General features: G+C 45.1%; 1 protein-coding gene across 4 annotated transcripts in view; it reads left to right on the top strand.

The window, feature by feature from the left end:
• PRKAG2 (protein kinase AMP-activated non-catalytic subunit gamma 2) overlaps window positions 1–25946 on the top strand; it is a 1779639-nt gene that overhangs the window by 1672609 nt on the left and 81084 nt on the right. For all 4 annotated transcript variants that reach the window (XM_086941467.1, XM_086941466.1, XM_086941468.1 and 1 more), the window contains 2 exons: window positions 7240–7294; window positions 15129–15255. In XM_086941467.1, coding sequence (XP_086797593.1) covers window positions 7240–7294; window positions 15129–15255 — 182 coding nt within the window. The remainder of the gene's footprint in view (window positions 1–7239; window positions 7295–15128; window positions 15256–25946) is intronic.

Raw genomic sequence — 25946 nt, 5'->3', positions numbered from 1 at the left:
AACGCCAACGCGCGTTTCGGTGTATGGCCCCGTCCGGGGCAACACCTTCATCAGGGCAAAGTGGGGTAGAGAAGAAGGAACCACACAAGTATAGAAAATCTGTATGGAGAAACATATTAAAAACATATATTTTAGAACACATACTTGCGTGGGTTCAAGGCACAATAAGGCAGGACTATATAAATACTCATGACAAATAATGACTAACAGTTTGTACCGTCTAGACTGGGCCCGGAGACAACATTTATGTTATAGAGAAACCACATCAATATATAGACAATTTTGAAAAAAGAGAAGAAAAAAAGAGAAGAAAAAGCATTTTAATGCCTAGATGGAAATATTAACGAAGGACTTCTCCTTTTAGCCAGATACAAAGTTAGTGCTATCTAAATTTTTTTACCTACTGGTAGCGGAAGGAGCTGGCGTATGGTTAACCACAGTAGGAGGCAATTTGCTTATGCCTAGGGGAGATCGTGTTGCTGTAGATAAATGGCTGGGATGAAGGGAATCCCGTTCCCACTTGTATGTGGCGGAGTCAATCCCACGGGGGGAAAAAAATGCAAGGATAAGTAAAATTGAGAGTCCCTAGGGTGGAAGAAAAGTTACATCAGTATACTTGTCTTGCCCTGGATTCGTTTTGGCCTAAAAGAGGAATGGTAAGGTACAGAGTCACAGTTTTTATAACCGCATACCTTCACATCAAGAGGAAGATATCGTGGAGGACAGTAGGGGGATGCTGACCTTGTCTGCTGCCCGTATGGGATAAATATACCTGAAACATCGGAAAAGGCAGTTTAGTTTAAACGCTAACTATCAGTATCGCCCCAACACCAAGGGAATCACACGTTATAACTAACATGGAGAATTATTACAAGAATACCTTTTCTAGGTTAGGGCGAAAACCACAGATGGATTCTGTTCAAAGCGGGGGCCGCCGGCTGAGAGAGTAAATAGGACTTATCTACAAAAGACGGAAGAGAGGGAAGGTGGGATGAAATGAGGGTTAGACTGCACGGAACATCGGCTAAAGGTAAAAATCAAGATAGAGGTCAGCCTACCACAGATGATGTCTTGGGCGAATTCGGCAGTATTACCGTCAGGTTAGTTTCGAATTTAGTCAGGTCCCTTCTGGGCGGAGCCTAGGGGATGACAAACGGGTATTATCGATTTGAAAGATCACCGACCCCTGCAATGGCTGATGCGGGGAGAAAACCCGAAGCTGTTGCGTTGGTCCATCTCCCTGCAGGGGATGGACTTCACTGTGGAGCATCGCCCAGGCCAAGACCACGCCAACGCAGACGGCCTGTCCCGCTTCTTCCGCCTCGGCGAGGAGAGTACCCAAGAGGATGGGTGACTCTCCCTGCCTTCAGCTGGGGGGGACGCATGTTGGACAGGCCTCGTGGCCGGGCCGTCCCCTCCCCGCAAGGCGGGTCGCGGACCCCTGCTCCTCCTGTTCCCTGGACAAGAACCACCCCTGCAACCCGCCGGGGCAACCCCCGGCCCTTCCCCGACGAAACCCTGGCTCCTGAACACCACCGTATCGGCTGGCCCGGGTCCCTTCCAGAACCCCTGTCTCCGGCCCAGCTGCCATTTTGGACACTACACGACCAGGCCTCGTGGCCTCGGGTCGACCTCGGCCTCGGGCCAAGCCAGGCCCCGACATCGAGGCACCACCATCCGCCCAGGGGGTGAAGAGACCACTTGGCAGGTCAATGGGAGAAGGAGTGTCAATGGCTCCCCTCCGCCAGGTGTCGATCGCCCCCAGCCTCCCTGGGCGCTGGCTCCACCCCCCTGCTGGGTGTCTGGACTCCCTCATCCCGGACCTCCCGACCTCCAAGTGTGAGGGTCCGGACATCAAAGGGTGCCAGACCTATAACTGGGGCAGCTCCAGAGCAGGAAGGCAGTTGTATCCTGGAGTCGAGAGACACCGAGACAAACTCATCCTTGGAGGCCTGCTGGCGCTGCCGCGGCTCCTCTTCGTGAACGATTTTGAAGGCCTGCTGGCACTGCCGCGGCTCATCCTTTCGTGAACCATCTTGTAGGCCTGCTGGCGCTGCCGCGGCTCATCCTTCCGTGAACCATCTTGAAGGCCTGCTGGCGCTGCTGCGGCTCATCCTTTCATGAACCATCTTGAAGGCCTGCTGGCGCTGCAGCGGCTCATCCTTTCGTGAACCATCTTGAAGGCCTGCTGGCGCTGCCGCGGCTCATCCTTTCGTGAACCATCTTGAAGGCCTGCTGGCGCTGCCGCGGCTCATCCTTTCGTGAACCATCTTGAAGGCCTGCTGGCGCTACCGCGGCTCATCCTTTCGTGAACCATCTTGAAGGCCTGCTGGCGCTGCCGCGGCTCAACCTGTCGTGAACCATCTTGAAGGCCTGCTGGCGCTGCCGCGGCCCCTACTTGCGAACCCATCAGCTCGAGGATTGTGAGCTCCACACCTGCTACCCTCGTACCTGTCCGGTACTGAGACTGTTCCGCTACCCTTTCCCCCAAAGAGACTAGAATTGACAGGATCCTCGTATCCTGGTCCTGCTGTACCGTCAAGTACCTTGCTTAAAGATATATATAAAAGTGTGCAGAACTCATCCCTGTGTGGTGTCTATCTGTGGGGGGGGGGGGGGGGGGGAGGTTACTTGTCTGTACGATTACCGGAGAGGGCCCTCACCGGAGGCCTCTCCCCCTGTACTCGGCCGACCCTCCCGGTCCCCGTTTAAAAGGGACCCACATTGCTTCGAAAAGACCTATAACCTTCCAAAGTAAAGGAATACATATTCATATTGTTTTTTCTGCGTGTTTTACCAAGATTTTCTTAGAGCTAGCACTGACCTCCAGTGTTCATTTTGTGAATTGCTTTTCTGTTATTGTAAAATTAATTGCCAGCCACGGGAAGTCTGAGAATTCTATTCTACACGCAGTTGAAGAAGTACGAAGTGAATGAAAGTGTTAGAAAACCGTCCCGCCTAGCAAGAAATGAACAGAGGTGGCTTATTTCTGTATGCCTTTTTTACTAGAATGCCCTTCCTGGACCAGATCTAAATAATCAATGTACTGGTGAATAGCTTGTAAATAAAATACTTAGATTTCCGCTTTGTTTTTTTCTCTTTTTAATTTAATTTATATTAGGGATTCCTTTACAATCCGTATTTGAGGCGCATGTCCGCCAGTTACCTTTTAAAGAAATGATTTGTGTACATAACTATGTTGTGCGGTCTACGAATACCTGAAACAAGCATACACGAACACCTAGCCTCGGTTTTCTCGTTACAGACTATTTGCGACATTACTAATCAACTGTAATAAAAAAATGTTGGGTACCCTACTGTAATATTTTATTACAGCTTAGTTGTGATGGCACAATGACCGCTGCAACAGCAAGCAGACAGTGTGAAATGCAGGCTAATTAGCCGAACTAGTGCGCTTGAAACAATGAAAGTGTAGCTCTTTCTCCTTAACTTTTTGAAAATGTAAAGTTATTATTTGAGAAGGGCTGATCTATAACGCCAAGTCGGTTGAATGCCCTGCTGGTGGTAATTAGATGACAACAACCTATTTGCACGTAGTCAAGTCAAGTCAAGTCATAGAATTTATATAGCGCACTACATACCCAGAGGGTTTCAAGGCGCTTAGGAAGGGGGGGAGGGTTATTTGTCAAAAATCCACGTTTTAAGCTGTTTTCTGAACGCTAGATGATTCTGGGTGAGGCGAAGGTAAGCGGGGAGTGAGTTCCATGTTCTGGCGGCCAGGTATGAAAAGGATCTGCCTCCCATGGTGGTCTTGTTGATGCGAGGTACAGTGGCGAGGGCTTGGCTGGAAGATCGAAGTTGGCGGGAGGGGGTGTAGAAGGACAGTCGAGAGTTGAGGCAATCTGGTCCGATGTCGTAGAGTGATTTGTGTGCGTGGGTGAGCAGACGGAAAGTAATCCTCTTATTGACGGGTAGCCAATGGAGGTCTTTAAGGTGACCAGAGATGTGTTCGTTGCGTGGGATGTCTAATATGAGCCTGGCTGAGGCGTTTTGGATTCGTTGTAGTTTCTTCTGGAGTTTAGCGGTGGTACCTGCGTAGAGGGTGTTTCCGTAGTCCAGTCGGCTCGTGACCAGGGCATGGGTGACTGTTTTCCTTGTTTCGGTGGGGATCCAGCGAAATGTTTTTCTGAGCATGCGAAGAATGTTAAAGCAGGAAGAGGATACGGCGCTGACTTGTCTGTTCATAGAGAGTGAAGAATCCAGGATGACGCCAAGGTTCCGTGCGTGGTCTGTCGGGATGGGTGCATTTCCGAGGGCTTCCGGCCACCAGGAGTCGTCCCATGCAGAGGGAGATTTACCTAAGATGAGGACTTCTGTTTTGTCTGAGTTTAGTTTTAGACGGCTTTGTTTCATCCATTCGGCAACTTCTTTCATTCCTTCGTGTAGGTTAGTTTTGGCGGTGCTGGGGTCATTGGTGAGAGAAAGGATCAGTTGAGTGTCATCCGCGTAAGAGATGATGTTGAGGTTGTGTTGGCGGGCGATGGCCGCGAGGGGGCTCATGTATACGTTGAAGAGGGTGGGGCTGAGTGAGGATCCTTGTGGTACGCCGCAGATGATTTCAGAGGCCTCGGACTTGAATGGTGGGAGGCGGACTCTTTGGGTTCTTCCGGTGAGGAACGAGGTGATCCATTCCAATGCCTTTCCTTGGATTCCGATGTTTCTGAGGCGTTGTAAAAGGGTGCTGTGGCAGACTGTGTCGAAGGCTGCAGAGAGGTCGAGGAGGATGAGGGCGACTGTGTCACCATTGTCCAGTAGAGTTCGAATGTCGTCTGTTGCTGCGATGAGGGCGGTCTCAGTGCTGTGTTTGGCTCGGAAGCCAGATTGTGAGGGGTCGAGTGATTTGTTGGCTTCGAGGAAGGCGGCGAGCTGGTTGTTGACGGCTTTCTCGATGACTTTGGCCGGGAATGGGAGAAGCGAGATGGGGCGGTAGTTTTTGAGTTCGGTGGGGTCTGCTGTTGGTTTTTTCAGAAGGGCGGTGAGTTCAGCGTGTTTCCAGTCTTCTGGGAAGGTAGCGGAGTTGAAGGAGCAGTTGATGACGTCTCGGAGGTGCGGAGCTATGACGGAGTCTGCTTTGTTGAAGATGTGGTGAGGGCATGGGTCTGTGGGGGATCCAGAGTGGATGGAATTCATCAGGCGGATGGTGTCCTCAGTGGAGATTGGGTTCCAGGCGTTAAGGGTGTTAGCGAGGGGAAGATGGTCAGCTGATGGTAGGGTGGGTTGGCGTCCGGGTTGGTTGTCAAAGCTGTTGTGGATGTCAGCAATCTTGTTGTGGAAAAAAGAGGCTAGGGAGTCGCAGAGGGTTTGAGAGGGGGTGATGTCGTTGGAGTTGGCCGAGGGGTTGGAAAATTCCTTGACGATGTTGAAAAGTTCCTTGCTGTTGTGGGCGTTGTTGTCAAGTCGATCCTTGAATGCTGTTTTCTTGGCTTTTCGGATCAGTTGGTGGTGAGTACGGATGGCGCTTTTGAAGGCGTCCTTGGTGTTGGTGGATGGGTCTTTTTTCCAGGCCTTTTCGAGGGAGCGGCATAGTTTCTTGGAATTCTTGAGGTCGTCGTTGAACCATGAGGCCTTCTTGATGCCAAGTTTGTGTTGACGTTTTTTCAGTGGTGCTAAGGTGTCGGCGGCATTGGATAGCCAGAGGGTGAGGTTGGAGGCGGCTTCGTTGGCGTTAGAAGCGAGGGCAGGGGAGGTTTGAAGGAGCGATGTGGAGATCTGCTCCGTGGTGATTTTGTTCCAGTTTCTTTGTAGAGTTGGTTGGAGGTGGATGATGGGTTTCGGCTTGTTGTAGGTGAAGTGAACGCAGCTGTGGTCAGTCCAGAGGAGATCCGTAGTGTGGCTGAAGGAGACATGGTTGCTGGAGGTGAAGATGGGGTCGAGAGTGTGACCTGCGATGTGGGTGGGGGAAGTGACCAGTTGTTTAAGTCCGAGATTGGCGAGGTTGTCCAAGAGGGTGGCGGTGTTGCGGTCGTTGATCTTTTCAAGATGGAAGTTGAGGTCTCCCAGAAGGATGTAGTCTTTGGAGGGGAGCGCGTGTGGGGTGATGAAGTCCGTGATGTCTTCACTGAATTTTGCGCGGGGTCCTGGTGGTCTGTAGAGGAGAGTGCCACGGAGTGTGGTTTTGGGGTCGATGTGGATCTGGAAGTGTAGGTGTTCGGAGTTGGCGAGGTTGGTGTCAGAGCTGGTTGAGATGCGGATTGATTTCTTGTGGACGATAGCGATTCCTCCTCCTGTATGGTCTGTGCGGTCCTTGCGTGTGATCTTATAGTCATCAGGGATAGCGATGGCGATGTCGGGGGCGGAGGAGGCGTTCATCCAAGTTTCCGTTAGGAAGGCGACGTCTGGAGAGATGGTGTCTAGTAGGTTCCAAAGGTCAATAGCATGTTCCTGTGAATTACAAGCAGCAGAGAGTCCACGTACACTCTACTCATTTGTAACTACTGTATTCATTATTTTATTTTAAATAAGACCCGAGTTAGTGAGTAATGGAGTTCACGGGGGGGGGGTGGGGGGGCGTTGTTGGTGATGCGACATTTACCTTTCAGGAATAAAGCACCTTCGATCACAGTTGTGTGACTTTATTTTAAAAAAAACCTCTGCCATTAACCTCTTATCTGTATGTGATTACAGAACTCCTCATAATGTGCGGGCGATCCAGGTGACTAGATGCATCTGGGAATTAAAGGTCAAGTGGTTTATAAATGTCACCAGGAGGTCTCGATTGTATGTCCCAATGCCTTGATTTGAGAGTCCAGCCGTTCCTTGCCCCATTGCCTTTTGCAGTTGGGGACTCATTTGTATTCAGTGTTGGAATCTGGATCTTTGCAGAATACATCCATCAATGCACAGACATCGCGTAAACGCTTAGGGGCATCTTCCTCAGAGAATTCCCACTGTCTGCCATTACCTGTGTGAAAAGAAAAGCTGAATTTTGTAGCTTAGTTGTGCTTGATTGACTTTGGAGTCCGTGCTGGTTTACTGCAGGTTTCCAGAAGAACAGTTTTTGCTTTTTATTTAATTTCCCTAAGGATTTCTAGGTTTTTGTACTTCGAGACCAGTGGATCAGATGCGTTATCCGTGGGATAGTACCATCATGTTAACAATGCTGCTATAGAGAATCTTCTTGAAACGTCACAAGGATATTTTCTTTAATAAAAAACAGTTTGTAATTTGCACATTTAGAAGTTGTGAATAAACAACATTTTTTTCTTTTTAAATCGGCAGAACTGTATTTGCAAGAAACATTTAAGCCTTTAGTGAACATATCTCCGGATGCAAGGTAAGACCACAACATTTATTGTTTCTGAAATAATGTCTGCTCTTTTCCCCACGGTTGGTTTATTGCTTGCAGCAGGTCTAGATCACAGCACAGATATGAGGACGAACATCAATCTGTGTATTTTGGGGCTTGCATTTTGGGCTGTTCGCTATGCGTTCAACGGATCTTAGATACTAACTTGACTTCCTCACTTGACCTAATTGTGTAGTCATTCTTGGCTAAGCTACTTGTACCTTGGTTCCACTATGTGTCAAAGTTGGCGACCCTCATAGTGCATATTCTTTACTCCTATGCCATGTCTGAATCTGTGAGTACCAAATTTTGCTGCTACAAGCACCACCCTCTCTTTAGAGCCTCACTCTTATTTTACAAAATGGCTGTAAATAGAGGTCTGGTCGACCCCCTTTTATGGGGGTAGATGGCTCTAGTCTACAAATCTGTACATAAGACTTAGACTTCACAATGTGTGTTAATAATAATGGCTCAACTCTTGCATTAATGGTCGCCATCACTCTTCGACTCTGGAGAAGCTTAAATCCTAATCATGGACATATATCACTGATCCGCCATATATTGCACTCGGAAAACTATAGTTTTACTCGCAGCAGCAACAATTGTTTCAAATATATGTTAATCATCTTATAAGAATGCATTTTATTATAGCCCAGTATGAAATAGGTTGCATTTCATTTGGATATCGATGGAATACAACTTTTCCTACCATATACCAGCCAGCATTAAACAATATACACTACTATACTTATGAAGCCGTGCCCAAAAACGGCAACACAAATGGCAACAACCAGTGAAATAAAATCTAGGCCCTCCGTGTCCTGTTCCGGCTCCTCTCATCCTCCTTTTTTTTCCTTTTTTCTTTTCAATAAATGTATGTCTCCACAGAGCCAACTATGATTGCTACTGTTCCATTCCCTTAAATAAAAAACACAATCAGAGTATGGAAGCCCTCTAAGTAAAATAGGTGAAGAGAGTCTATGAAAGGCTTTATGAAAAAAAAGAAGTAGCTGCTTTGAACCCTTAGGCCTGTCACATAGTCCATCACATTGTCCGTCACATTTCACGCCATGCATAAGCTGGATACAAAAAATAATTTTCCTCTAAGTTCTAAACATCACTCAGTTCAAAGTCAAAGACCTGCCAGTCAAGTCCAGTGCACAGACATTTGACACTAGATCTCAGGAGATAAAAACGTGAGAGCTTATCAGAAAACTGCGAAGGGGATAAAACCCCATTATCTGGTCCGGAACAGCATGTTGACGTCCCAAAGTTGCGATTCTTTTTATTCAGGAGACTTAACAATCTGAAGTCTCTTTAACAGGGTACGCTCCAAAGGATATTCACCGATAGGCCTATCCTCAACCAGAGTGTGAACCACTGAAATGGTAGACCAATTTTAATTTATACTACTGTGCGCCGTACTTGAACCTACCAATTCAGAGAAAAAGTTAAATATGTGGACTAAGTCTGCCCCACAATATTGAGATCCATTTTAATTTACGAACTCCACCTAGCCAACCAGTTTGATAACTTTTATGTGTTCCTGCTTCTCAATCCTAGTCGAGGAAGAATGCAGCCTTTCCCGAAATTCCTGACCCTTGCCAGCGATCCCTGAAATCTATCATGTCATGAGGTGCAATAAGTAGTCACCAATTATGGAATGCATGTTCCATGGGAGTCCCTGAAAAGGTTCTGGGAATAGGGGAAGGAGGAGGTGAAAATGGACAATCCCAAGACAGTTCCCGATGTAATTTAAACAACGCTTTAGAACCGCATCAGAACTCCTGAGCTTATCCACCCACAATATAATTTGCAATGGGATAAAAGCATAGGTTAACCCCACCCCTGTCTCCTAGGGTCAGGCATCAACCACTTTTGCGTCTACGTCTTGGCATCAGCTAAAACAAACTCTGGGACATTGCCTTTCCACATGGATGCAAGTAGTTTCTTTGCCTAAAACTCATTTCTACTTCTAACATGCAAAAAATAAATCCTAGGTGCAGCTTCCAGTTGCTGTAGTCCACAGAAATCAGACGTTCCAGCCGGTGACCACATTGGTCTTTCGTGGAAGGTAGGTATTCAGCCGTAATTGCGATCCCCTCTTCTTAAGACAGATGTGCCAAAAATCATCCTTGAGCATCTCCAATAATATGCTGGATCTGGTCACTCTTTGCTACTTGATGTAGCAAACCACTGACCCATTGCCGTATTGTCCACTTCGTTGAGGACATAACTCATGTCTTTGGATAACCATCTTATTGCAAGCAATCCTGCCAGGAGATTGAGGAAAGTTAAGTGCAGAAGCCTCCAGAACTCCTTGGTAGTCAAATGTCAGCATCTAGCTCAACAGTCAATCCTGCAGGTTTCCGAACCAAAGATCGGCTAGCTGGTCCAGGCGTCCATGTAGTCCAGCTACCAGAGAATCTCTGTTTTGACCTCCAGAGAGAGACCTATCACGTCCAGGAAAGACAGGCCTATCAGCAGGGACATAGTCTTGAGTCTTTAAAGGATCTTGTAGTGAAGCTATTCTGGAAAAAAACGAAAACCCCAATTTTAGTGATCAGTCTAAAGGAGACATCAACTGCTCGAAACCCTCTGCAGCTTTTTCTTAATGGAATCTATCTTGGCCTTGAGGAAGTGAAGGGTTGGTGACTCTGAGTAGTTAGTTGGAATGTCTATCTGTGTCCTTGAAATGAAGTTCGACTAATCCTGATTTATCAAGAATCGAAATGAAGTTCGACTAATCCTGATTTATCAAGAATCTCACGCTCTCCAGCATTAAATCATCACCCAGGCCTATAGTAGCAAAATATCCCAATCCTGGGCCATAAAAATATGTTGTCCAGGTGAATAAGCGTTGTTCTCTTTGACACCATAACTAATCATTCTCTGGCTTAATCAGCTTTGAAAAATAAGAGGGACGACGACAGACCAAACAGGAGTACATGTAACCTCACACACTCCTCCCCCAAAGGAGCTTGGGATGGGCTTCCATGGGTTCTCATACGGATGCCAAGATTTACACGCCCTTTGGGCTTCTTCTGACTATTCAGTCACTTTACTACAAATGGTCACTTGGAAGGTGGATCCCTTCTATCTTGAGATCGCAGTAAACCATCCATCCTTTGAATTAGGTATTTACCAAGAGCATGCGTCTTAGGAATCTGTGCAAAGAGATTACTGGATCTCGCTTTCCCTTTCTAGGTTGTGTATCTCCTGTATATTACGGCATTTCCTCTTGGGCAAAATAAATGCTTTACAGTTGTACAGGCTGCTTTGCAGTTTCCCAGAACTTTGTGCTGAACCCCTGGACAGTCTAAAGGACCCACACATTGTTAGTTATCTCTTTTCATTTTTCAAAAAAGAAATAGACCTTCCAACCAGCATTACCTTGAGGAGGAAGGATAACTATCACCTTGAATGGATGGAGAGCATCAGCCAGCTCTCCTGTAGAAGTCGCCATGACTCATGCTTGCTGTTAAAGAGAAAGCGCTGAAGCAGTGTTGGTCTTGCCAGTCTCTACCCCTAATTGGTGACTGGCTACTCTATGGAGTTTGGAACTGAAATTGACAAATCAAGTACCCCTTGCCCTCCAAAAATGATAAATACTCTTTTCATGGTTGTTTGTACATTAGGACATAAAATGTCTTAAGCTCTTTCAAAAAGACCTCAATAAACAGACCTTCCAAGGTGTCTGGGGCCTACTCAGGAGAAGCCTTTCCCCTACCTGAACATCAACCTAAGAAGGATTAAGCAGGGAGAAGTCAGAACGGAGTCAGTGAGCTCTAAATGTATCCAGAAAACATCCTTTATTGTAATGGTAGTTAAAATTGGACATCAGCCAATGCGTTTCGTTCCGAATGGAACTTCGTCAGGGCTTTAAGCATAGGAGTATTGGGCCGGTCAGTTATTTAGTATCACACAAACGTCCAAACTAGGTGGCCCAAGTCTCCGGTATATAGTGTCCCACAAACGTCCAGATTGGATGGCCCAAAGTGTTGGCCAAATCCCCCTCATCAAAAAATCTAGACGAGGGACCTACACTGTGCATGTCTACATCGACTGGGACTATTGGCCTCTACATTGGCCTTGGAAACACGATACGCCGAAAAATATTATTCATGACGTTACTGCGTTATTGTGGATGTGGAGGATTTGGCTAACACTTTGGGCCATCCAATCTGGACGTTTGTGGGACACTAATTACCTGAGACTTGGGCCACCATTTTGGGCCACCTACTTTGGACGTTTGTGGGATACTAAATAACTGACAAGCCCAATGCTCCTGTGCTTAACACCCTGACAAAATTCCAATCGGAACGAAATCCGTTGACTGATGTCCAATTTTAACTACCATTTTTTTATACTGAAATCGAATAAAGCTATTCAGAATCAGAACTACCATTACAATAACACCTTCGATGTTCATGATGAGCTCAACTCGTCATGAGCCACGGTGCTCGTGTGCTCCTGACGAGCTGAGCTCGTCATGACCGTTGGAACGCTCGCACGCTGGGCTAATTCCCCTGCTGTGCGAGCGTTCTAAAGAAACGGGTGTGGTCATGACAAGCTGAGCTCCTCATGAGCACCGCGGCGCTGTGCGCGCCCCTCCCCCCAGCACAGCGGGGGAATATGCCCCGCAGGGAAGGGGATAAAGGATATTTTCTGGATACATTTGGAGCTCACTGGCTCTATTCTGGTGCACCTTCCTTCTCTTTACAAATTTATTTATCTGATTTCCAGTGGAGTGGAAGTGCAGCGAACTCCGGAAGTTGTTGCACAGACTTTCCAATCTTTTTTCCAATCTAGGAACTGAGGTGCTAAACCGTGGTCAGCCTCATTTGTTTATTTATTTAAGGATTAAACAGGGGCCCTTGGCCAAAATGGCAGTATTAGCAATTCCTAGAGGACACCGAGATCTGCTGTTCCCAACCCTTGATGATCCCTGTGTTAGTATGTGCTCCAGTCTCCTTTACCACCTGAGTAATCACTAGAAGTTTCATGAAGGACCTTCAATTGGCCCAGATGTGTTTTGCACACCTTACAGGACCTGTTGAACCCCATTTTTGGGTCCTTAGAAAATTTGCCCACGTGTGACCCCTGGCATGGCTATGTTATCCGCATTAGCGCTGGGACACCTCAATTGAGGTAGCTGCACGCTCTATAAATGTCTCTTATTTTTATTACTATTAATATAATTTCACTCTTCAGTGTGGAGAGATGGTGATGCGGTGTTCTGCGTGGACGGAGATTGGGAGGCTTTTGAACAAACCTTACAGGACCTGTTGATCCCCATTTTTGGGTCCTTAGAAAATTTGTCCACGTGTGACCCCCAAATGTGACTATTTTTTCTTCAAGTTCAGGCATGACTGCAAGCAACACTCTGCACGAAGGCTGTTCCCCACCTCCCTGAACAGGAGGCTTCAAAATGAAGCCTATACACAAGACTTCACTTTTGGTTCTGGCTCTCAGTCGATGAAAAATCAGTGCCTAATATCATCGTGATTGAATATATCTCGCAAATAGGTCTATACATTTGCAATTGAATCAACATCCATAATATGTATACTGGATTCTATGGTGGTGGAATGTGTATGTCAGTGCCTTGTCATTTACTGTTAATGTTTTATACGCATTGTAATTAATTGAAAATTGTCAATAAAAAGATGTATTAATAAAGGTTTCTCCTGTACTTGTCTGAGCACACCCTGATGGACATAAGATTTTTCGTTTATCTGACCCTCTATATGTGTCTTCAGATGTCTCAACATCCAAATATTCACTTTCTTATAAGGAAAGTTATAACGCTCATCATAGGAGGATTATTTGGGGGAAATTTGATTACTAGGTCCTTCCCTCTCCGCATCATTCTTGATGCCCTTGCCTGATGTCATAAAAATTGGGCTGTGTAGTATCTCAAATGGGTCTACTTTACTCACTGAACCATGCTCCAGCAAGTTTCCATTGGGAGACTTTCCTTTGTGTTCCAACTGCATGATTTCAAACCTCAGTAGACTGATGTCTTGGTGCCTAATGCAACGACTTTGTGGCTTACTTAACCACCTTCTGGACATGTTTCTTTCCTGACAGATCAAGGGCATGGCAACATAAAGGGTTTTTACCTAAGGAGGTTTACTTCCCCTCAGTCAATTTCGCCAAGGCAGCCCCACACCTGAAAATTAGGAGTGGAGGACACGGTGCAAGTCGGCTCTGAAAATATTCCCGAGCATGGAACTGCTGGCTGAGAGATCTGACATTCACAGGCCACACCACATGGCCGATATGTGATGCTGCAAACTCTCCCACTAGCGGGCCAGCAAGCCTCCCCTGATAACCATTGTAGGTGCAGTCTCACAGGGACATGCATGCACCCAGCAGCCTATCCGGGAGGCCTGTGCATTGCTGTACACAATAGAAGCAAAAACAAAGTAATTTCACATTACGAAAATGAAAATCCCATGGAATTCATATACCTTTCAAAGTTATAAGTCATGTGTAAACATAACATTTGACTAGCGAGTAAAATTTGTGTGGTTCAAAAGTGGTGTTGAATAATCATAATTCGCTCCCTTCAGCAATAATACTAGGAAACACATTTGCTCTCTGCTTTTTGTTGTACAAGATTAGATTCTGTTAACAGTTAGACAGAGATTCCCTACCTCACATGGAGCCTAGCCTGTCGGCTCTCTAGGATATTGTCTCGTTTGAACTCCAGCCCTATATAAATGTCCATCCTACCTGATCTGTAGTCACTGGAGAGCACAAGGAATCAAGGGATTCACACTAAAAACTGTTATTTTGGGGTCTGCCTTGATTCGGTCTTATAGTCATGTTGTAAATAGCACCCCCTTCGGGCAATGGTGGTGCCTACCAAGCAGGTCAGTTGTCCTTACTGTGTAGTTCCAGCCATAATCCTTGTTTCAGCTTGCTATCAAATTCAGCGTTTTGCTATATCATGACCAATCGGAACATACACACAGCACTTGTTCCACATGTCCCAAACAAGCTTAATCTGGCATAAACAGCAGCTTGATGCATGCTGTTTACATGGCTTTCACCATGCACCACATCAAGGGGGCTACGCTTACACTTGTGTTAATTCCCAATGCTAAATAGTTTATTTTTCAACTACTTAATAAATGATGACTTTACAGAAACAGCTCAGTTAGGACGAAGGGAATAAATAGTTAATGGTTCAAATTTAAATGTATTTTATATAACATTTTCTGATATGTTTCCCAAAAATCTGACATGAGCCAGACCCTCGTGCAGCAAAAGGAGTCCGCTTTGGTGTTAGTTGTGCCGCCTCAGTGCTGCCCTTCTCAACCATGGATCTAACCATGTTGCTGCATTAAGAAACTTGCTGCTGTTGCTGTTATTGTTGCTACTGAGCTTCAACAGCTAAATGAACAACAATTTGAAAAGAGAGCACTACCTTCCTCTTTATTAATCTAAACCCCAAGTTGATAAATGTGTGACTACGTGTGTACATTATGTGCGTGCGTCAGAATACTGTCCTCACTCCTTATTTAAACGCCATGAAGTAGTACAAATTTTTATCCTAACATTTATAGAAACTGTTAAAAATATCTTCACACTTTATGCAGAATGCTGTCCCACTTGTGACTAGGTTTTCAGTCTTCTATGTTTACTATAATTATATGTGCTTTTTTCGTAAGTGTCGGTCTCAAACAATGCCTCTTGCAGCTAATCTATTTAACTCGTTAAAGTTTTTGCGTCTTGTTGGTTCTTGGAACCTATGGTTTGACTTCTATCAGTATCCCAGTTTACTAACAACTTTTAATGTTTTTCTCCTCAGCCTCTTTGATGCTGTATATTCGCTCATCAAAAACAAAATTCACCGATTGCCAGTTATTGACCCCGTCAGTGGGAATGCACTTTATATACTCACCCACAAAAGAATCCTCAAATTCTTACAACTTTTTGTAAGTAACAACTTGATTATATGGCTCTGCAGTTGTGTGCTTGCAAGCGGCGTTGATGACCCTTGCTTTGGAACTACAGTTAGGTGGTGCTGCTGTAGTTTGTAGTATGTGGTTTATACCAATTAAATTGTAGTTTTGGGGCCACATTCTGAGATGACTTTGGATATAGGTAAAGACGAACCACAGTTACGCATCCATAAGTTGATTCAAGTTCGATTACCCTACCCAAACAATCCTTTCCAAACAGCCCATGACCAGGTTTATAAGTTTCTACAGTGGATGGTTGAACAAAATGATAAGAGGTAAATGTTGAGTGTTTGCATTTGAAGTTCTTAATATTTGCACCTGGGGAAGTTATGAACTTTTTGTCCAGTTTAACACCTGTGAAAGATTTACTTAAAAAAAGACTGCTTGTAAATTATCTTTTAAAAAAAGTAGATGTGTGAGGTTTTATTTTTAGAAAATAAGTTTAAAAAAACACAAAAAACCCCTGAGCATTTTTCCTTTTTTTGATGAAGAATACGTTTGAAAATTATAATGTGCTGTATCTTCTTTAAAACCTATATTTGCCTACCTTTTCTATGGCAGTTTCATTTTCTTTAAAAGTATCAAAATTAACTACTCTTGCAATGCTTTACCACAAATGTGCACACCCATAGTAGATTGCGCTGACTCACTGAAGCACAATTCTACTGGCAGCTCTCCCAAGAGCTGGTTTTAATTGTTTATTTGATATAGAGCAGTTGCGAGTTACTATTCGCCCTGTGCAGCACTGGATGAAAGTTGTAGGGACATTTTAGATATGTGCTCTGAGTTATGTTCCCAAAGATAACTCCTAATCCTTCCAGACCCTTTATGGAGGTCATTTGATTGCTGAATCTTCTTCTATGGCATTCTCACCATTATCTTGTGCTGTGCTAATTGTCCTCATATTGTACCTACCTTGACTGCGCAGAACTTTTTTTGGTTTGTATATATGTATTTACTTCAGTTTTTATTTTTTAACAGAGTTTTATATATACCGCAAACTTGACCCCAATCGGGTATCGGGGTGCTTTACATAGCATCTGTTAATGTTAATGTTAACTATCATTTATTGAGCGCTCGTACGCCCGGAGGCTTCATGGCGCTGTAGGAAGGAACAGGGCGCGTCAGTCATTTAATAGCAGGAGGCAGCTCAATGATGTGCCTGAGAAAAGAGCCAGGTCTTCAGAAGATGTCTAAAACTGAGGAGATTATCACTTAGTTTTAGATGAGGGGGAAGAGAATTCCAGAAGGCAGCTGCGAGATGGTCAAAGCAGCTGCCTCCGAGACGTTTCCTTTTGTACGGGGGCACAATCAAAAGGGATTTATGGGTGGACCGGAGATATCGGGGGGGACTGTATTTATGGAATAGGTCCCTAATGAATTGGGGGTCAGTGTCATGTAGGGATTTGAATAGAATGCAGCCCGCTTTAAAGGCCACACGTTGTTCCACCGGCAACCAGTGTAGTTGTTTCAGGCCCGGTCTGACAGATTGCCTTCTAGGAATGTTCAGAAGAAGTCTGGCAGCTTGATTCTGAACCAACTGGAGGCGTTTAAGCTCTCCCTTTTGGAGCCCAAGATAGAGACTATTAGAAAAGTCCAATCTAGATAAAACCAAGGAAATAACGATCTGAGTGAGAGCGGCAAAAGAAAAGAAACATGCAATTTTTTTGATTTTTTTTCAGCTGAAAAAAGCTGGAGGATACGACTGCTCCCACCTGTTTCTTCAAGGAAAGATCTTCACTGATGTGGATGCCCAGACTTTTGACTGAAGATGACTTAGATGGAGGGGCACCCATGCAGGAGGGCCAGAAGCTGGGGTTCCAACTATGTATACTCTGTCCCGGCAAGACCAGTTCGGTCTTGCCTGGGTTAAGTTTTAGATGATTGCAGCTCATCCAACTCAGAATGTGGGACATGGTGTTGCATTACATTAGGACACATTCATTTTTGTTAGGCGCGGGGGGATTAAGTGATTTGCCCAGAATCACAGGATGTTCAACAGTCATTGCCGGGACTCAAATCCAGTTCCCCAGATTCGAGGGCGACCACCCTAGCCGTTGGCCAAATCCTCTCCCCAGTTGAACGATCTTCATCTTGTATAAAGCGCCCTGATACCTTTGGGTCTACTTAGCGCTATATAAAACCTTTTAAATAAAAATAAAATAAGGAAGATCGAGTAAATCTGCAACAGTACACAGTATATATGTGTATTTTATTGATCAGTATGTCATTATTCAGAGCTTGGGAAGAAAAGGGTAACTGGGAACTTTTATCTTTAGAATGGTACCGTCTTTCTATTATATCAGACGTGTTGATATACTATCAACAGTGTACATGTCAATAACATTTTCAATATTCAAAGTAAAGCAACGGGAGTCTTTCTTCCACTTTTACTCTGGTGTAGAGCTACTACAGTACCTGATAACAAATGTCTAGGCACCTGGATCCTCTTGACAAATGTCCCAGCTCAGCGAGTGCTTTATCCCAGTACAAAACTGTCCTAGTGATACTCTTTTTGGGCCCCAGGAGTCTTGAGATGACAAAACCAAAATCAGATATAGAGCTCCTGTGGGGGCCTGCCGCTCTCATGGCAGCCTCCAGAGCTATTTTAATTTGTTGGTGGTTGATGGTTAACCCGTTCACATTCCTTTTCCACTTCTCTTCCATTGCAAGGAGAAGGCTAATCCTCTCAAAACAGGGTACCTGACTGAGGGAGGCTTTGATCTACTTGCTGACCAGCAGAGTAATTGACCACCGCAGCACAGTAGTTCAAAGTCTGAATCTTTTTTTATAGGCCGACTCAGGGAAAATACTGCAAAACCAAAAGGTTTTAAAAAGCTCTTAAGTTCACTTGGTAGCTTTCTAAATGTAGCAGAGGAGACTATAATCTATATTCAATATTTAGCCAATACGAAGTTAATATTTTGGCACAGCTTTCACCCTTAATGTGTATATAGTAAAGGTCTACAGACTCAAACTTCAGTCAAAAGGAGATAGGAATATTTCTTTTTGCATGTGCAATTAAATTATAAGTCCTTCACAGCCCATTACCAGTATACCAAAGATCCCACCTGAAACAGGCTACCTGTACGTAGATACTTAGCTGAGTTAGACCGTTTTCTCACACGCTGCTGCACCCATGTTCTAGTGTAACTAACATAGAGCCTTTTATTTATTTATAGCAATTGTTGTTTGAGTTTCAAATAACATTGTCAGGACGTTTCATCCAAAGATTCTGTTCTCAACATACAGATCGTACATTTCTTAAGTATACATTTCATCAGATTATTGATCCCCAACTATATATAAACAGAAAAGATAGTTGCAACTCGAGGTATGTTGTATTAGGCAAGTCGTGGCTACTGCGGAAAGACTAACAATACTTGCATACAAAATGTCTGATGTGGATTCCTGGTTAGATGGATGTAAGCAGACCATATATGGACTGTTACCAGTCGAGCAAGCTGTACTTCTACTTGTGCCTGCAAGTAAGCAGGTCATAGATACCCAGAATTTTCTGATGCTAACCCTGGATTGGCGGACACTTAGGGGTATGTAAAAATGAAAAAAAAAATGTAAAAGGATATTTTGATGGATACTTCTAACCGCAGATTCCTAATCTTAGAAAATTCCCAAGTAGTCAGACTGAAGCAGTAGAAATTTCCATCAGTGCCCTTGTGCACCGATAGGTGGTATCACATATAAGCATCACTCCTGTTCTGTAGCATCGGTTCTTTTCTATTCACGCCTTCTGATGCGAATTCGGAGCTCCAATATCACTTGCTAGTCTTCTGACAATTCCAAACAACTGTATTTGTAAATTGGCAATCATAAGTAGTCATGGGCTTCAAATAATTCCTACTCAAAGTTGGATGCTGGGGCCCAGGGCCATTCTCAACACTGCTTCACTTACTGCTCAGTCTCTTCGGTTGAGTCGAAGTCTAGGTGCAGGCATGAGAAAGCAAATCATCCCACCCTACTCTGACTCCAAAGAGAAAGTTAGATGGTGTCAAGATTTGAGTAGCACTCTCTCAAGGTCACTGCCGATGGAACCAATACCTTAGTTGGTCCAGATGCATCCCTCTTCATCGAACCAGCAGGAAATTGAGGCCTAAAATACCATGCTGCAAACCTTAAGGGCGCTTTCAGCTCCTTCTGATGCACCTTTGGGTCCCATAGAAGTACAGGGGCTTCCATTCTGGTTACTGTCTTTAGGCCCTCCCATGATTCAGTCTGTCCCCTTGGGACCGATGTCCAGTTTCTTTGGCTATACTGTCTCCAGTACAGACATCCACTCTGGCCTAGAGTTCCGTGCTATTTCCTGTTGGCCTGGTGCAGATACGGATTCCATCGGCTCCAATTGATGAACCAGTGCAATATCACTACGGACCAGTTATTAATTTGCAATCAAATAAGTGCCAGGGCCCTCATCAAGGTGCCACTTCAGCTCACTCCACCCATTGCCTCTGCCAGCACTGCAAATGACATTACAGACACACCTACTAACCATCACACTCCTACAAGTGTGAGAATTCAGATTATTGCAGGCCACCAAAGTAAATAGAATTTTTTGGGTGGTGAGTATTCGTTATTTTCAATGTATATTGATTTTTATAAACAACTCTAGTTGTGCTCACCTCTAAATAAAATAAACAGCACCATCATGTGGCAGACTGCCATAGGTGCCAGTGCTAACAATTAAGTGCTGTGCAGAGCACCAGAAACCACTGGCTCAAATTAAGCACTGTGTCGGACCCCGGGGCCTACATCTGCTCGACTGATGTTACATTACGAAATCACAAATCTCAACAAATTGTCATGCAGCTTAACTGCATTCAGTGATCCATACAGTCTCACTATGGAAAGTCACATTGTAAGCAGTAAGGTGAATCCTAAAACCTTTTCTGACCAGTTCGCCAGATAAAGTAACCAAAAGGATTGATTGTTTTGCAAGCAAATATTTTCTTCTAGAGCTTGGCTCTGAGTTTAATAAACGCAGTCTGTCTGTTGGCCAATATACTCATGCCATTTTGGACCTGGCTAGTGAGATATTACCTGCATCCCAGAGGAACAGTGTGCCTCCTTGCGTAGATGATCCGTAATGGGCAGAACAATGCAAAAATATGTTGTCTGCTCATGCTTAGATTCCACGGATTGCATCGGCAGGACGGTTGGTACCAATATCATGCTCGGCTGACATGCCTGGATGAAGTCGACCAAATGTCCTGGCAATGTGCAGGCACTGCTGGTGAACATGTCCTTTGTCTCTCGTATCTTCAGCGAGAAGATGGACTCTGCTTTGCAATGCTTTAAGGATAGTAGGGCCACAGCACACTTTCTGGGACTGTTGACCACTGTAAAGCATTGTCCCTATCATTTTCACAAAGGCCTCTAGCCAGGGATAGCCTTCACAGCTATTGATGCAGCAGTCCATTCCTTTTGGGGACGCAGCACCTGCAGACATTGCACAGGCAGTAGGGGCACCAGTCCTCCAACTACTCTACCCTTCCTTCAGTGGATTACAAGCTGCTTTAATTGGTCCTCTGTTGCTTACACCCAGTTGGTGGGGTGGAAGATTCCTCCCAGTTCCTCTAAGGTTGGCAATTCATCAAGTCTCATAGATGGGTCTTGCTGACTGTTCAAACGGGCTACGCCTTACTTTCCTCTCCTTCACCCCTAATATTCCTCCCACACTGGATCAAATTTCGGACAATCATCTTTCCATTCTCCTGCAGGAAGTAAACCTTTTACTGTACAAGGATACCATAGCGCAGCTATAACAGCAAAGGATTTTATTTCCTCATCCCAAAAATGGATGGAGGATTCAGGTCTATCCTAGACGTTCAACTCTAATTTCCCCTGGAGAGTGTGGTATCTGAAACTCTGAAGCATGAGCATCTGTCCTTCTCTCAAGCTACCACTTTGGGAGGACCTCCTCTCTCAGCAACAGGACAGAGTTCTTCATCAAATCTCCACAACTTACATCACCATGTGTGATGATTTAGCAGCAGAATTTTTTTTCTTTTGTGTTTATTAGCATTTGGTAGCAAAATAAAACATTAGATTAGGTCCACAAATGGAAAGTTATAATACACCGAATTCACTCAAAAATACAAAGTGCTGAAGAAAGTCAGAGAGGGTAAGGGAAGGAAAGGAGGAGGGAGGGGAAAGGGAAGTGGTAAGGACCATTGCATGACAGCATAAGGAAAAGGCAACATATACAATTACACAACTTGTAGAAGCAAATGAGTTAGAGCAACAATGGGCATTGACCACTGACAAGCAAGGCAGCCCACGAATTAACGGCCGGCGGATGTAATATGGAGACTTAGAACATCAGAAGTCTTAAAGCTGATGGGTGTACCGGCCCAGCTTGATTGTTAGCCGATAAGTGACCTTGGACTTTAGTTGGTGCAGCCGCGGGCGGTGATTGCGCTACTGTGTCTGTAGTACATAGGTAGGCTAATAAAGGTTCCCAAATGTCTTTGGGGCTGGACCGCTGTGACATTAATGCCCAAAAATGGGAAAGTTGATCAGAGCAGTATGTTGCATCTTGCAGCAACTGTAGGGGCTGGGCGTCAGCCCCAGTTTATGGCTACCCTGCGATTAGCAAAGACAAGTAGCATAGCTGTGAGCCTACGGTCTGCAACTGTAATATCCTTAACGTAAACCTAGCAGTCCAATCAAGGGGATACATGGGGCTCGCTGTCCAGTGTTTTCCTGTATGGTCAAAAAAACTCTCCCAGAATGTTGCCACTATAGGGCACAACCACACTATATAAAGAAAGGAGGCTTGAGCAGAAGAATGCATTGAAAATAGGGGACTAAGCCCTTCTTGAAGAGCTGTGATAGGGTATGGTATACACAGTGCAAGAATTTAAAGTACATCACCTGCTGCCTATAGTTTGGTGAGAGGAGCTCCAGCTGCCCACAGCAGAGTAACCCCTGTGAATCTATTAGTGGTGCTCCCAAATCTGTTTCCCAAAATGTGCGGGCTTTTGGAGTTGTGATTGGAGACAAAGACCTTAGCTGCAGAAATGTGACTGCATTGGATTTGCCATTTGAAGTGGTGATTGTCATAATAGCTACCAGATACCAGCTGTATTCATCACATTTGTAACCTTGTGTGATGGCTGGACACTGCCTCCTTCTAATCGAAGCAGTTGCATGTTTTGTCTTTAGCCCAGCAAGACCACAATAGGCACTGTAAATAGTCATTTGTCCGTCCTTTCGCCTTGCTGCTTTTGCCGGATTAAATTCCTTGTTCAAATCACCTGTTGTGATGAGGTTTCTTGAATTTTTGACACCTTCCCTTTCCAAACCATTTGTATACCCCAATGGGACCTTCACATTCCTCATGTAAATGCCTATGCATAGTTAATCGCTGTGTCTTTTTACTCTAAAAACTGCCCTTTTCATTGTGATTGTCACCTTGTCATGTAAGTGAAGTGCAGGCAAATTCAGTGCAGCTCTCTACACAACCTTCTTTCTAGATACACTGATGCTGAGAAAATTAGCAGCCTTTTTATAGAAAGTTGCGACTCCCACTTTGGCCAGTGAATCCGTCTACTAAAATGTTTTACTTCCCTTAACCCCTCGAAAGAGAAGGAGAGGCTCCATCTGTTGTATACTAGAAAGACTTAAAGTTTTTACATTGATTGCTCCAAGGACCATCAAGTGGTCGGTCAGGTTTTCATGGAGTTTTCTGGAGCTCAGAAAGGGAAGGCTATGCAAAAAAGGACCCTGTTAAGGTGGATAGTCCTCTGCATCAAAATACACTATGAACTTGCCTAGAAGCAGCACCTGGAAATAATGTAGTCTTCTGTCTCCACCAGTTTGTAGGATCTCCGGCAAAGATCACATCCTGAAGGTATGTTTCTTAAATTGATTTGTTTAAGTGCCTCAGATCCATCACCTGCCTCCACTTTCCAGACTTCTTTCTGATGAGGAACAAATTGGAATAAAATCCCATGTAGCGTTGCTTTAGAGGGACTTTCTCTTTTGAATTTTTAGATAAGTGATCTTCGTCTGGATGAGTAGCAATTTTTAAAAGCTGAATCACGACAAGGAGGGTGTGTTTTTCAACAAAGCAGTCCCTCTCCCAGCAGCCTTGTGGTGGTCAGTCGAATTGGGAACTGCTCCCACCCCGAAGCATTCGATCAAGAATTTCTGTGTCTGCTGGGACAACATCCTATCCCTTTCCACACAGATCCAGCATGTTTCTGCTGTCTGCTTTGGCAAGATGAAGATGATTAGGAAATTCATCGACTTCTTGCCTGAGTCAGTGCGTAAAACTGTGGTGCATGCGTTCGTCACCTCCCATCTAGACTATGCCAATGGACTTTCTCTGGGTCTGCCCAGTGGTTTGATCCGTATGCTGCAGATAGTACAAAATGTAGCAGCTAAGCTGGTCCCAAAGGTCCCTCTCCGGCGTTATATTTCCCCTTACCTCAGAAAATTTTATTGCCTCCCTGTGGCCAAGAGAGTTGAATTTAAGGCCCTCACATTTGCCTTCGGAGCCTACCAGGGAAGAGGCCCTAAGTACCTGAGCTCGAGACTTCGTCCTTACCTTCAGGACAGATTTCCGCGGTTCAACTTGAGGCGCTTCCAATGCGTCCCCCGTTTTGCCAAAGCGAGAATGGGGGGCAGAACTTTCGAGGTTGGAACCTCTAAATGCTGGAATGACCTGCACCTCCAACTTCGTATGATGCACTCTGAGCAGGAGTTCAGAAAGGCCTTGAAGACCTGGCTGTTTACACGCAGAGACTAGTTATCCTCTGGCATGGCTATATTGTTATCCGCATTAGCGCTGGGACACATCAATTGAGGTAGCTGCACGCTCTATAAATGTCTCTTATTTTTATTACTATTAATATAATTTCACTCTTTAGTGTGGAGAGATGGTGATGCGGTGTTCTGCGTGGACGGAGATTGGGAGGCTTTTGAACAAATTCCAGGGTGTACATCTAACACCCATCTTTCAGAAGAGATGATCTTACACTGATTGAGGAGTTTGGAAAAGGGATTGGCGAATTGAAGTAGGACTGAGGCAACAGGGGCCTGCGTCACATCATTGTCTCTTGGCAGCATCTTGAGACTTTACTCCAGCCAAAGGACGATGACGCACTGGTTGCCTAGAGTAGGCGGACGCTGCTGTTGGCCTGTAGGATTGTTGCACAGAGTACAGGGCTCGAACACTTATGCAGGTAGGGTTGATAACCTGGTCTGCGCAATGACGGTCGGGAAGAAAAATGGCCTCAGCCCCTGCCACGAAAAGATTGAAAATGCCTTTGCTGCAAAGTGCCAAGTGAACGTGCAGTCTCAGTGTCCAATTTGATGGACTGTAAGGCATTGTCCACATGCTTCCCAAACAGGTTCTCCTCCTCAAAAGGCATATCGAGGATCTTTGATTGTTTCTCTGGGTGAAAGGCCGTTAAGTTCAGCCGCCCTTGGCGACGCAAAACTGCTGCCTCTGCAATCTGCCGAAAAGCCCTGGATATGATGTCCATGGCTACATTGGTTATCTCTGAAGAGGCCTTCTCCTCTTCCATCTGGATTTTGTGATCTTTTTTCCCCTCCTGGAGCTACTCTAAAAACAATGACATGTCCGGTTACATCTGCTGGTCATATCTCCCAAGGATGGCCAGAGCATAGGAGGCTCTAATAGAAGTTGCCTCCATGGATTAGGATCTCTTGACAATGTTGTCCAGTCTGCCACCCTTCTTAACAGGAGGGGCCATGCACGGCGATGATGGATGTTGTGCCGCCTGCATTATGACTTTGTTTGGTCTGAGCTGACCAATAGGGCAAGTTGGACAATTATCCAGAGCTTTGTATTTCTTGTCATGCTTTGGGATGAGTGCCTTCACTGAAACTGGAGTCTTCATAAATATTAATCCCTCCTGCATGATGAAACCCAGATTAGAGATAGATTTTGTTGATCGTTGGGCCCCCGCTTTGAAGTTGGATAGAAAACACTCAGTTTGCTTTGCTGGAAGAGGAAGATTGAGACGTTGGACACTCTCTAGTATATCATGGAAGCCACCAATATTGGCTGGTGGCGAATCTGCCTTGGGGTGGTTAGGTGAGGCTGACATTGATGCCACGTAATTGTCCCAATCAAGATGGTCCCCTGAATCAAATTGAATTTCCCCTTCCTCAGGCTGCTGATCACCGTCCCTGTTAGCTAAAGTGTCTGTTATTCTAATATTTGGCAACAAGGGCCTTTGTTGCCTGGGAGGGCTCTTTGGGAGAGAGAACCTCCAGAACGCTGTGTCTTGGAGATGGTTGTTGATCTTGGGCATTGGCGTCTGGGAACCCCCTATAATAATCATTGATCACCATGCGTAAGTCTGTGACAAATGACACCTGGATCGCGATAGTGTCCCTGCACATGCGGTAGCAATTCTTCCGGTTATGTAGGCTGATCCTGGTCAGCCTCTTTATCGTTAAGCTGAGAAGGGCTATATGCTGGACCAAAAATACTTTCATCCCCGGATTCTTGCATTTCCAGGAGGGGCACTGGTGGGAAAAGAGACATTTTAAAAATGTCCTGTGGCATAGATGAGGTTATGCTCTTGCTAGAAATATACAATATTTCTTTAGCTGCGGTCAACTGGGTCATTGACTGCGCCGTCAACGACGTAGCCCCAGATGGAATCCTC

The sequence above is a fragment of the Lissotriton vulgaris genome, chromosome 10 (assembly GCF_964263255.1).
Source record: "Lissotriton vulgaris chromosome 10, aLisVul1.2, whole genome shotgun sequence".
In the NCBI taxonomy this organism is placed as follows: Eukaryota; Metazoa; Chordata; class Amphibia; order Caudata; family Salamandridae; genus Lissotriton; species Lissotriton vulgaris.
Note: the sequence above shows the minus strand (reverse complement) of the source record. Positions and strands in the feature narration are given on the sequence as shown.